Genomic DNA, 13,303 nt, shown 5'->3' with positions numbered 1-13,303 from the left:
CCATTTAATTTCAAAACATCTGTTAGAGAAGGACAACCAATGCTGTAGGTCAAGTCTTAAGTTCACTTCAATTTCTGTTTACTGCTATTTGGTTTTTTCCCCTTAGACAGTGAAAAGTGTATCATACCCTTCTAGTGAACAAGAAAACACCTAGGGAAGCAGGTAGAATCTGTGGGATAAAATATTACGCGTTTAATATTCACTGTAGATGTACATAATTTTTGTAGAAAAAAAAAAAAAATAATACTACCACGAGAAAGCTCAAGTTTAACAAGGCAGGTTGCACTGCTGTACTTCAGTGACTCACTGAGGCCCAGGAAGAACATCACAGAACCATTTACAGTCTGTTTCTTCAGTGTCACCCTTGATTCTTCATCAAAGTTGTAATTAAAGCAAAACCAACAACTAATAGTTGGCACAGCACTCATTGCAGCACGCAGAATCATTCCTTACCCTATATGGATGTTACCAGCCTGTTCACAGGAAACACCTTAACTTATCGTTTAGGGGTAGGTGACTACAACCTACAACGTTTCTTTAACAGTTATAAAGAAATTTTACAAAATTTATGCTAAATTACCCAAAACATATTCTACTGGGCCAATAGGCAGAAATCTTCCTTCTGGATCCTGAACACTGACAGAACCTCGTACAATACTGCAAGATGATCAGCGAAACTTTAAAGCCCTGACTCACTGGGACTAATTCCCCACGTTTAGCTTTCTACAGCTCAGTCAGTGACAGCAAGTACGTTCGGGGAGACCTTGTGCATTGCTGCATTTTAAGTCAGTCACAGGAAAAATGACATTCCTCATTTTGCAACAGCTCTGCAAAGAACTCGCACTAATTTTCATTATAGTATGTAAATGGAGTCTTTAATAGATTTCACAGGTACATTAGCACCCGGTTTCCCATGTGGTTGTAAGCAATATGAATTCAGGGATCTTGGGAGTAACTGACTCTTACCTGTGTTGGACAGTAACTTTGTTGCTTCCAACACCTTTTCAGTGTAGACTCCAGGTTCGTAGTTATCCATTTCAGAAGTGACAACATGAATGACTCTAGCTGCACGTCCTCGAATTGCACCAGCTGTGCGGTCTAAACCATCGACATCTTTTTCTTGGAGAGCAATGACACATTTGTTTACATCTTCCAAAATATGATTCTCTGGTGGTAAAAGAAGGAGGATTTAGATGGTACTATCTTCATTTCTGTTGCAGTCATCAGCATTGCAGTTTCTCAGTTTGTGACCTGCTCTATACAACCTCCAGTAAGATGCTGTAAAGCATTAATTTTTAAGCTTGCTATGACCAGTAAACAGCTGACCTTCCCAATCAGGTGTCAAAAAAAATCCATCAGTCCATTCACCTACTGACATCCACACTTCTTGCCTGTTTGTACTCGATTTTACCAACGGAAAAGCTTAGTCCAGCTGAATTCTCCCCTAATGTGTTTCTTCCCATATTCCTCCCCTTGACTGCCAAAGCCTTTATTCCAAATATTTGCAAGCCACTCCCCTGTCATTCCTTATGTGTGGGGCGATGAGGCACCCTCACCAGCGCCACACCTAATCCACTCAACGCTTTAATAGGCAGGGGCACTTGTTGCACATTTCTAGCTTCCTAAATAGTGTTTTCCTGCAACCACACACATACCATCAGAGAATATTAAACTGTTAGTCCTCCACTCAAATTTAAGACACATAACATATGGGGTGATTTATGAAGAAAGCGTTCCAGCGACAGAGAACTCATTGCCTCTTAAGAAAACAAAAAATAAAGCCAAGGCCTCTGCTTGTAATTTACTTTTAGAACACACATTTTATATTTTATACAGAGGTATTGTTCCCAATTTATCAAGTCCAAGAAGCCCAAAATGAGTAAAACCCCCTACAAGATTTCTGAAGATACCTGAAGAGGTTGGGATCCTCATTTGGAGAAACCTACACAAAAGGTCTTCTAAACTCTGCTAGAGACCTCTTTAACGTATCAGTACCAACGCTTTGACACTGCCGTCCAACATCAGCATTTGGGCTGCTTGGGAAGAAACCAACCTGGAAGCATTTCTGCTCTGTCACTTAAAATAGTTGCCAGCGTTCCTTACCATTGACTAATCATGCTACAGTGCCAATCCAAGCCACCGAAGTGACTTTTTTTCCCTATGCAGGTAGTAGAAGAGCCATTTTGCAACAGTTTATAGAGACAAGAATACATATAGTTGACTGATAGAGGATTTGTATAAACTGGCTGAAAGGATTGCTGCTGGAAGAGCTACGCTTAATATACATAAAATTAACAGAGCCAGGTGCAATATTACAAGACTTCTGTAAGCAACCTGCACAAAAATGACACCTGTGAAATACCTCTTAAGCAGCTCAGCCTGAACAAGTTCAGCTGAGGGCAGAATGCGGCCCTAAGAGAGAAGCACGGGTTATCAGTGATTTGACAGTCAGTGAGCAGGCAGCCAAGGTACAAGAGCGGCAGCAAGGAGCACAGAGAGTTTTAGTGTTTAAAAGGAGAGACAGGCACCCCTGCACGCTGCAACAGTAAAAAGAAAAAGCATCGGCATCAGGCCAAAACACAGACTGTTTATTGCTTGAATTCCTTAATGAATAAATTAAGCCACAGACCATTTAAAAGCCTTTTTGGATTATATGAACTTTAATAAAAGGCATGGACAAAATGAGGATGAATATTTAAATGCCTGCTGATCATTTAATGTCTTTTGCAGATGCAAAGTTGCCAGAATGATGCTTCCACAGCAAGATAATCCCTCACGGGGCAGTCTGCAAGGGGCCCCGGGGAAGTACAGGACTGCCAGGCACATCCACTCTGGTTATACCCTCCAGTTGGATGATAACAAATCACATTGACACTGTTGTATGTGCTTGTATATACACCCACTGCTACCTGTCCTACAGGCATATGGACCACAAGTGTCTGGCACAAAATGCCATCTGCTGAGGCTGGGGTGGCAAAGCCCAAGAAATGCTGATGCACAGGTTCACCATGAGTACCTTTGGGGACATGATAACGCCATCCTGCATCAAAGCTAACAGCCTTCCTGCTGCTGAGCTGGAGAGAAAACTCACAGCAATAGAACATAAAATATAACACAGGCAATGGCAAAGGGGTCTTGTCTTACCAAAATTAACTATGAGGAAAATCTGGAGTGGTTTGGCAACAAGGTAAGAGGAAAGACATTTTTCCAATAAAAATGATTTTTAGAGCAAACAAGGAAATACATAAAACTGAAAAGCTAACAGAATTAAAAGACCCCCATGGCTGTCAATCCTCAATCCACCCCCACCAAACACCTTTCACCTCAATCCCTTTAATGGGGACGTGGGTGAAGAAATCCTTTTCCAAACATCCCAAGCAGCCTGCGAGGGAGTCTGGGGGCTACAGGAGACTGCAGCCTAAGAGCCACAGTCAGGATATAAAGCCACAGGTGCATAAATGTAACTCTGCTTCTCTGCTGTGTCCCCCATAGAAGGTCTTAGAACAATTTCCATCCTGGACCCTCCCTTGACAAGGGACACTGGAAGAACCTGGTCAAGCAGCAGTGTCAGTAGATGTGGTTATGGAACAAGTACTTGAATGTTCGTACACATGTAAATACAGTATTCCTCTTGTAATGAAGGAGGACAATCATCAGACCCAGGCAACATTCATCCGGAGGCTCTTAAGACAAAATAGGTCCGCTGTGATGGGCAGTCTCTTGCATAAACCTCTGTCAGCAGCACAGGAACAGAAGGCAGCAAATGGAATGATTTTTTTTAGAGGGTTTTAAGGGATATCCAGGTAATTTCAGAACATTGAACTTGACAATTACACAATCTCTGCTCTAAAGCACAGAGACAGTGGGCACACAAACACACTCAGAGTGCTTAGGGAAGGCATTGACAAGAGGGTTAAGAATTACAGAAAGTACAGAAGAGCTCTGAAATGAGGAATAATGAAACAGGCAAAGACTGAGCAGTCAAAAAATACATCACTGACTAAGCGTTCAACAGAAGACTGTACATTTACAAAAAGCATGAAGAAAAAGAGTAGGAAAAAAACCTCTTCACCATCTACTAGAACTAGGGGCATCAAATGAACCAAACAGGCAACACTGCAAAAATGAAGAGGTTCTTTCCAGAGCACAGTTGAGCTGTGACTTTTTCACAGGATGATGGATATGCCAGTGGTTTATAATGGTCAGGAGAGCAACTAACACGAGCTTAAATGAGAAAAATCTGTCAAGGACTGTTCAGCAGATAGCACCTCCGATGCTGGAGTCCTTGAGCTGCAAATCACTCATAGTTGGGAGCATATAGGAAAGATCTTCAGTCTACAGGACTCCTCTGCGATTAATCTCCCATGCACTGACAATTAGCCACCACCAGACCATTGCCCTAACTCAACAGGGCCTCTCTCATGCTATGTTCTTCATAAAATGTTGTAACCTGCAAGCTCATCTGTTAACACTGTGCATTTAAGTATCCTTATTCTTGTACGATATTCTGCTATTATCTAAACCCAACATCTCTTTCATCAACCTTTTACTTGTGCATAATTAATAAAGTTCTGTTGCACAAGCTGAACAATGAAGCATACATTTCATGATGGACAGCACAACACGTTGCAGAAACATTCTATTATATACACACACAGACCCACAAGGGCACTTTTTAATTCTGCTTACAGCCCAGTTAGCAACTGATAAAACCTTACTATGCACAAACATCCCAATAGCCCCAAATGGAACATCATGAATATGATTCATACCAGGATTTTATCTAAAGAGATGTTTAGACTTTTAGCAGATGAATTGCAGTTGTGGCATTTATATGGAAAACATTTATCAAAGTTCACACAAGTAATATTTAAAGCAATATTTATTGATTTAATATTTTTCTAACATCTTTTTGATAACACAGCAGATAGGAATAATTGCTGAATGCACTTGAGGATCTGAAGTAGTCTGAAATTACAGCATTTCCACAGCATCATTTTGGGTGGCAAGCACATGCCCGAGGTGAACTCTCTCCCTGAGTCAGCCTGTCACTGCCTCAGAAAACCAGTGTTCCCAGCTTATTGCCAAGCCCTTGAAACTCTTCAGAGCAGCTCAGCAGTGGGCCAACACCGTAACCTGTCCCTCAAAAGCAGAGTACCCATTTCCTCAAATGACCTATACGAGGATGGACACCACTCAGTTCCAGTGGCTCGACCCATTTTAAGCCACACCTGTAAGTGAAATACAGTAAGGCAGCTTTATACAGACTGCGTTTTCACAGGCTAGCAGCGCCTTCTCTTGAAAATGTTTTGTGCACTTGTGAGCAAACTCCAAGTGAAGCCGTGAACTTCAGCACACAATTCTCCCTAAATATATTTCCCCAGAAATAGGCTCCTCGCAGCTGTGCAATTTCAACTACTGCTGCAACAACGAGCACACAGGGAGATGCAAAGAACTAGGACATTCAGTTGCCTAGTAAATTTATGCTAACTCATTGCAAAGAAGATTTTTATTCAGAACCCAGGGAACCACAATACCTGTATGATAATACAGGTGACTCTGTGTAGAAATATAACTTGGGTTTTTGTTTGTTTTTAATACTAAAAAAAACGTGGTCTTTTAATTCAGGCTTGCAAGTTTTTGTCTACATTTCCGAGATATGTTCACCTGGCACTTCTGAAGCCACATATCTTCCTGTGAAATCTCCCTTTAAAACCAGAGGTTTTGGGTCACTTGAGATGCCCATGCCTGTTTGCGCCAGGAAAATTAGACCCTCAGTTTGTAGAGGTAATTTATGAACTCTACTGCAGACACAATTCACGTGCTTGTATCACCATGTCTTCTGACTATAGCAGAACTAGAGGACGTGAAAATAAAAATGCCCCCTCTACTTCCAGGTCACAGCAGCTAACAGTGGGTCTTTATCAACGATGCTGATAAAATAGATTTTCTTGGCAAGCCCTTTGCCAAATAGAATTATTAATCTATTATAATTATCTAATCTTTTTTTAAAAACTTTAAAAACTTTTCTAAAGCTAACATGGCTAAAATATTCCCAGAACATTTTCTGTAGGAACAGTTTTATTTTAATTAACTTGTATGACCATTGTTTGATATTAATTTTTGTTTACATATGAAGAGTCTAAGGTGAATTAAGGGATCATCTTTTTTGCTAGTTCATAACTTGAACATGAACACATTCTATTTCCCCCCAATGTTACTGGTGAGGCTTGTCTTCAGTAGCTAGATGGTAATTCATCAGTAGTTCAGCTAGCAATCCAAAATCTTGAGACATAAAGTGTCTTTCGCTATGTTTAAACCGATCTGTCTGCTGACATGTAAATATATATATTTATGCATGCACACACCGTAAGTGCCATGACAGGTTTCTACAGTACCTGCTGAACTAAACTATTGCTGTTTTCACACTATAAAAATACCTCTTCTTGTGCCAAGATCTCCTGCTTTATTTTCACACCTCTCTCAGTAGATGATGCTTGCCAGGTGAAACGTACCAACACCATCCCTTCCAAAAACCCGAGAAGACTCCAGAACACATGTAGAAACCACCCGTTTCTAGGAATAAGCTGACTTACGAGAATGATTATTTCTGAGATTGAATCTCTGATTACCTGATACAGCCAGGAAGTCATCAATGGAAGTGATGTCATCGACAGCATCTGTTAGCACACGGACTTGCTTCTCCCACTGCTCTTTGAAGAGATCCATGTTTTCTTGAGCCAGCTTGCTTTGGGGTTTAGCAGCCAGAGCCAGTGCAGCATTAATTACCTGTAAAACACCTTTGGATTTTTAAAACTTACCCTTAAAGAAACAATTAGTTTCCATATGTTTATCCAATGAACTCAACAGCAAACAAAGCAAGTTTAATAAGTTTTCAGGAACTTGATGTTTAAACACAGAAGTGTTTATTCTGTTGCTCTCACATACAACTCACACCTGCTTCCACATTTATTATGGTTAGTTATTACAAGCAAAAACACTTGGCAAGTATTCACACAAGCTAGTTTCACCTTTAACAGCTCATGTTAAAAAGGCGTTGCTTTCTGAGCATGAGTTATGTTAAGTATTTTAGACAGGATGACATTTGGTACACTGGAAGCTGCATTTTCTAAGCTACTTGCTACCTGAGAAAAAAGGCCAAAAAAGGATTAATCTTACACATCCTGAAGTAGAAACAATATGCAAGTACAGACTTAAAGATAAATTTCGTATTTATCTTCTTTTCCTTAAATCTTTACTCTGGACCTTGCCAGCAATTGTTATAGCACCTTAAGATTTCTGTTATGGCTGTGGAACAGCTAGATGAGGCAGGGAACAGGAGGAGAGGATACTATTTGATGCTCCTCCTGAACACCCCCTAACTAAATTTCTTCAAACCCTAAGACTGTAATTTATTCCAGGCCCTTGTTTTTCTAAGCAGAACAAATGCTACACATGCGGCTAGGTAACAAAGTTTATGCTGTGCCAACTAATTGGTCAGTTAAATGACCAAAAAAGCCTCTTTGGGTGTGGGAAGAAAGCAATCTCAAAAGCCTACTCCTGTTCTTGCTGCATTATGCTCCAGCAGAATGACCTGGAAACATGCCAGGCATGAGAAACCATCCGCAGTCAGACTGACATGACAATCCCAGCCTTGTTTTCAAGCACCTGAGAGTTAGAGGTAACGAACTCGTAAGTTCAATGCATAATTTTTCTTCTCTACTTTAGGACTGTATTAATTTCACAAAGTTACTGAACAAAATATGCAAGGACCAGATGTTCCTGGTTTTCCAACATCTACTTTCTCTATCTGCTTCTTTTAAAAGTGTTGCAAAGCATTTAAAAAAATATATAACTCACTAAACATGGAAATGATGGTGATGTCAAACACATATCACAATGGCACTGAATGAATCAGGCAGGAGAAGGAGGCTGATTCATCTGAGGGATGCTAGAAATTAATAGTGACTGAGGAAAATCCACAGAAAAGCTATTATCTCTCCACGCTACCACCCTGCCTCTGGAGATGGAGGCTAAAAGTCTGGGCCACAAATCAAAACAAACTTGACAGGTTTGATAACACAAACAAATGCGAGAAACAACTTGGTATTAGCTGCAATCTGTTCAGGAGACCTGCGGGGATGAAACACGCCTTTGAACTCTGGCAATAAGGACAGTGTTCCCCGTCCTTCATGAAGAACATGGGGTCCTAGGCCGCTCTCCCTTCCTCAGACCAGATGCTGAAGTCGCCTCATGTGTAGGCAGCTACAGTAATCAGGACATCCCTTCAGAGAGAGACCTGCTGCCCAGCCACAGTGCACGCTGCTCTGCTACCTTCACACCACCCATTAAGATCATGGTCCTCAAGTCCTGAAACCCCCAAAAAAGTCCTTGCCACACCCAAGAAAATGATGATTAAAAATTTAAAATCAAACAGAAATAGAGGCTTTAGAAAGGGAAAGCTGTCCTCTGCTCAAGAGCCCTGCTTCTTAAGTCTAGCCAACACCATTTCTTGCCCCAGTCTAATTGACGTAATGAATTACCCACCTACCAGTCAAAACCTAGATAGCCAAAGTTTTATGATGGTGAATCCAAATAAGTCTCCTAGAAACAAAAAAGGTAAACCAGACAACACTACAGAAACCTGCTCTTGGCTTTTATCCTGCTAATAACCATAACTACTGAGACAGAGAAGGTGGTGATACCACGGATGAGGACACTTTCTCCTGCTCTCTTCTAGCTACCTCTGCTAATATCAGATATGAAAACATCTTTTAAGTGCTGAGACAGGTCAGCATTAATGCTGAAGGAACAGGTGGCCTGTGTACCTGCATGATGTATGTCTGGACAGCAGCATCTGTCTGAACAATTAATCTTTGCCAACAGCACATGTCGAACCCCAGATGCTCATGTCAAGCAACTCTTCACACGTAATAGAAGAACTATCATAGATAGAGGGCACTGCAAGAGCTCAAGAAACTCAAACAACGCATCATCACGAAATCCAAATGCAGGAGACACAAACTGCACCATCATCCTCCCAACAGCCACCTTGTCCAACTGAAAAAAAGGAAATGTTTTTGTACAGTACAACAACAAAAACACATGGCCAAGGCAAACGTACTTTTAAAAAATGGCCAAGCAAAACTAGCATGTAACATCTCCTTTACAAGCAGACATGTCTTGCATTTGGAAAGCAGCCAGCAGTGCTCGAGATGAGGACAACCTGTGGAGAAATCAAAGGCTATCAAGTGTCACTGTGGAACTAAAGACAAAACTGCAGCTTAGGAAACCCATACAGGTATGTGTGCACTCAGGAAGAAATTCAAGACAGCAGATGCAGCTCAACGGTCCCTTTTTGTAGCACATATTCCATCTCCATGTGCAAAGTGGTTCCAACATTCTGTTTTAGCAGGGATGATCAGACCTTTCACTCTGCCAAATATGTACAGCTTAGCATTTATGTAGGCAGGTTATCCTGGACATGTCTCACACGTCTGCTTGGGGTAATAGCCCAAGGATTACTGACAAAACCCTGCCAATTATTCAAGTAAATATGCTCTTAGATGATGCCTGGTATCCAGTACAGAGTGAGTGATTTATTTTCCAACAGATGCTTAGACATGGGAAAAGGACAGGGATGCTGGCTCATCTGTGTATGTAACAGGACTGTGATTCCTTTATTATCTAAAAATGAACACACTGATTAAAGAATAAAATACACTATTGCTTCTCTAAAGAACATGAAGCATTGGCCAGTTATTTTAAAATATGAATAACTCCTACACTCCCCCACCCAAAAAAATAGGAAGAACATGGCCAGGCTACCTGAAATGTAGCTGCTTCCATGTAAAACATTTGGCGATTTCAGGGAATTATTCTGTATTTCAGAGCTTTTTAAAATGCTGCCAGATCACTGTGATCACAATGAGTCACTGAAGTCGTATGAAGAAAAGAATCAAACAGGAACATTTTGAGACTATCCAGAAGTAAATGAAGCATGGCAAGAAAACACGCTATTTTTATCGGTGCTTTGTTTCATGTAGCAATTGCAACATTCAAGTCAGACAGCCCAACGCTCAGTAACGTGGTTCCAGCAAGTTACTTGGAGTCGCTCTCCTCCGCTTTGCAGCTTCCCGTGGCAGCAGCCAGGACTTGGCAAAGCACACACTGAGATCGGGGAGGCTTAGGATTCAAAAGACTTGCAACTGATATCTCAATCTCTACCTCAAATCCTCTTCACATGTCTTTCATGGGAAGAATCTTTTTTTATTATTTCCTATTGAAATAATAATAAAAATAATGTTGAAAAAAATAATGTTGAAAAAAAATAATGTTGAAAAAAAATAATGTTGAAAAAATATTGAAATAATAATAATGAATTAATAATAATAATGAAATACTAATAAATTCAGATTGAATTTATAGATTTATACCTTTGCAGGGCACAACTTTCCAAGGTTCCCTGAAGAGTGACTTCTGCCTTGGTTACAAGACTGCAGCTACTTTGCCCAGAAGCTCTCTTAAAAACCACAGCTATTCCAGGTCAGAAAACACCTTAACCTTAGATACACTTGTGGGTAAATTAAAGCCACTGGGTCACCCAGAATTAATTCTTTTAGGGTTAATTTAGGACGGCTTCCAGCCTCACCTTTATAGTACCCCATCTGAAAGACTAATAGAGCCTAGAAGAAAGCTCTTACACATGGTGGTGTTCCTACAAAGTACAGCTTCAAACACTCGGCTGGCATGGCCAAAGAAACATCACCTGGGAGAAGAAAACTATCTCATATCTATTTTGCATTGCAATTCCTACCTGCTGTATCTTGACATAGTCTCATCAGTGCACACAATCTCTGTAAGCCACGTAACTCTCCATTTCAATGGCTATAAGCACTTTTTTTTTTTTTTGCCTCAGTCTTTCTGATAGGTACTTTTTGCTCTTTACAGGAGACTGTTCTTTCTGCAGCTGATTTAACTTTGCCCTGGTTCCTGTAGTATTGCTTTTAGGATGCTACTGTGCCACAAAAAGGAGTTTTTCAGTTTCAAAACCTCTAAAACAAACACCCAGTCCTCTCCCCTCTCCTCACTACACACCTTTTCTTCACAACCAAAATGTCCGCTTTTCCTAAGTAACTCACTTGTTTTTTTGTTTTTAAATAAAGATCTTAATTTACCAGCTTTCTTGTGGCATTTGGGTAATGAGTTGGAAAGTAGCTCCATGACCTTTGAATCCAGGATATTTTGCATTTGTAAAAAAAAAAAAAAAAAAAAGAAAAAGCTAATACAGCAAGCACCCACCCATCAGATATCATTACAGGGTCGGAGAAGAAAGGGACATGCACAAACCAAGCCCCAGCTGGGATGTGAAAATCAGTTTTATTCTAGAGTGGGTAAAAAAGAACTTGTCAAGCAGACAGGAGAGTCAAGTTTGCTTTGGGAAGATGATGTGAGAGTGAGCAATGGTAGAAGCAGTGGTCTGAGCTTTGCCTTTTAGAGCAATAGAGCAACCTCAGTGCAAGGCTGAGTGGAAGAAGTCTCTTACTCCACTTGCCAAAACTGGTAATTGCACAATGCAGTGTCTTATATTTGCTGCCTCACAGAGCACTCCTGTGATACAGAGGGCTAGTTGTAAGGTAGAAGCAAAAGCACAAGCACGATTCTCGGATCTCAGCTTTCCAAATGGTCAGCAAATGAATTCATGACCTTACCACCAAAGCTGCCACACCAGCTGAGCCTAGCTGGGACTGCCCTTGCTCAGGTGGATTTTAACACCCACATTTTTCTGTATTAAAGAGAGCATAGCTTGCTTACTGGCAAGCTTGTAAGAAGCTGCTCCTAATTTAATTTTACATACGCCAGATGCTGAAGTTACCTTCAGCATTCACCCTACTCATGCCTCCTTCCCTGCTCCTAATTGCAGTTTCCTCTGCGTGGGGGAAAAAGCATTCATAACAGGACGTTTAAGTCGCTTCCAGTTACATCCAACCCCAGGTTTGCATCCATGTCTACGTGTGCTAACCCCTCTACGTACTTCAATACAGCAAAAAGCACTCTGCAGACTCTGATGAGCTGAAATGCCTGGAAGCAAAACATACAGAAGATTGTTTTGCACTTTCTCTAGCTGTAATGGCAGTGACCAGCAAGTATAAAGAGGCTGATGCACCAAAAGAAGGAGGAAAAGTTTGCTTTGATTTCCAATACTTTGTTCCAATGTATAAAAGGTACTTTGAGCACTTTCCTTTCCTGCAAGTTACGCACAGAGTGACTGCAGGCATCTCTGCAGAGATACTTACTCCTGTTGTTACAGTGCTATAATGGCCCACAGATACAAACTTTTACTGGAATAACATGACCTTTTCCAGTTTAGCATATACTGCTGTTGAAGTAATTACTATTTGCATATTGTGTATAGATTATTATCCTGTCAACTTCCCCCTATATGGAAAAAGCATTTTCATTTGTAGCTGAGGACTATATTATAGTACCAGTAAATGCAGAAGCTGCAAGAATTTTGGTGTGATTTGTTTTGGTGTCCATTTGTGTTGCTTCATTTTGCACTTCAATGACTCCAAGTGCTGAAGCTTTGGGAGTTTCAGGGGCTCCATGTCTTTTCTGCAAACTGTTCTGCTACTGCATTCCACAGATCATACTGTGCCTGCGATGAAAACACAGGGTCCTTACACACTAACATACCTCCTTCTACAGAACTGAATCCCTTTCTCCTCTCTTTGCTTCTTTTTATGCATCGGTAACTGCTTGAGTTTCTAATATTGTTTCTTTGATGGTGACTCCTGTCCTGTGCTGATTCTTCTTCACAGCAAGCCTGCATGATACAAAACTGCAACTTGAGTGTTGGTTTTTTTTTTTGTAAGTATTTCTACTCAATGCCAATAAAATAATTCAAGCACCTGTAATTAACAGTCTGGAGACAGATCTGCTAGTTAGTACATTCAAAAAAATCTGAGAGTCTTTCAAAGAGAATAAAAAAGGGGACAGTTGTTCGATATTAAGACTTTACTGCAAGAAAAATGAAGTTATCTCCTTTTCCAACAGCCACCAGGGAACTGGCAGTAATTGGGACTCAAGGAAGAAAGTCTGCCAGTCACGTTTGGGTTTGGTTCATTTGAGGGGGTGGATTGGAGGGGGCTTTTTGTTTCTCTAAAATGCTGCAACTTTTAAACAATAGTTTTCATGCTATTTGGAGCCTCTACATGGGATTCCTTATGATTTGGTATTTTGTCTATCTGTATCAGTCAGTGTGATCAGCATATGTAACCATCTGCTTCATCAGAAATCTGTA

At 40.7% G+C, this 13,303-nt stretch overlaps 1 protein-coding gene across 3 annotated transcripts in view; it reads right to left on the bottom strand.

Annotated features, from left to right (window-relative positions):
• CTNNA1 (catenin alpha 1) overlaps window positions 1-13,303 on the bottom strand; it is a 120,265-nt gene that overhangs the window by 15,815 nt on the left and 91,147 nt on the right. For all 3 annotated transcript variants that reach the window (XM_075102227.1, XM_075102228.1, XM_075102229.1), the window contains exons 11-12: window positions 6,633-6,789; window positions 967-1,167 (exon numbers count right to left, since the gene is read on the bottom strand). In XM_075102227.1, the coding sequence (XP_074958328.1) occupies window positions 967-1,167; window positions 6,633-6,789 (358 nt within the window). The remainder of the gene's footprint in view (window positions 1-966; window positions 1,168-6,632; window positions 6,790-13,303) is intronic.

This window comes from Phalacrocorax aristotelis, chromosome 8 (assembly GCF_949628215.1).
Source record: "Phalacrocorax aristotelis chromosome 8, bGulAri2.1, whole genome shotgun sequence".
In the NCBI taxonomy this organism is placed as follows: domain Eukaryota; kingdom Metazoa; phylum Chordata; class Aves; order Suliformes; family Phalacrocoracidae; genus Phalacrocorax; species Phalacrocorax aristotelis.
Note: the sequence above shows the minus strand (reverse complement) of the source record. Positions and strands in the feature narration are given on the sequence as shown.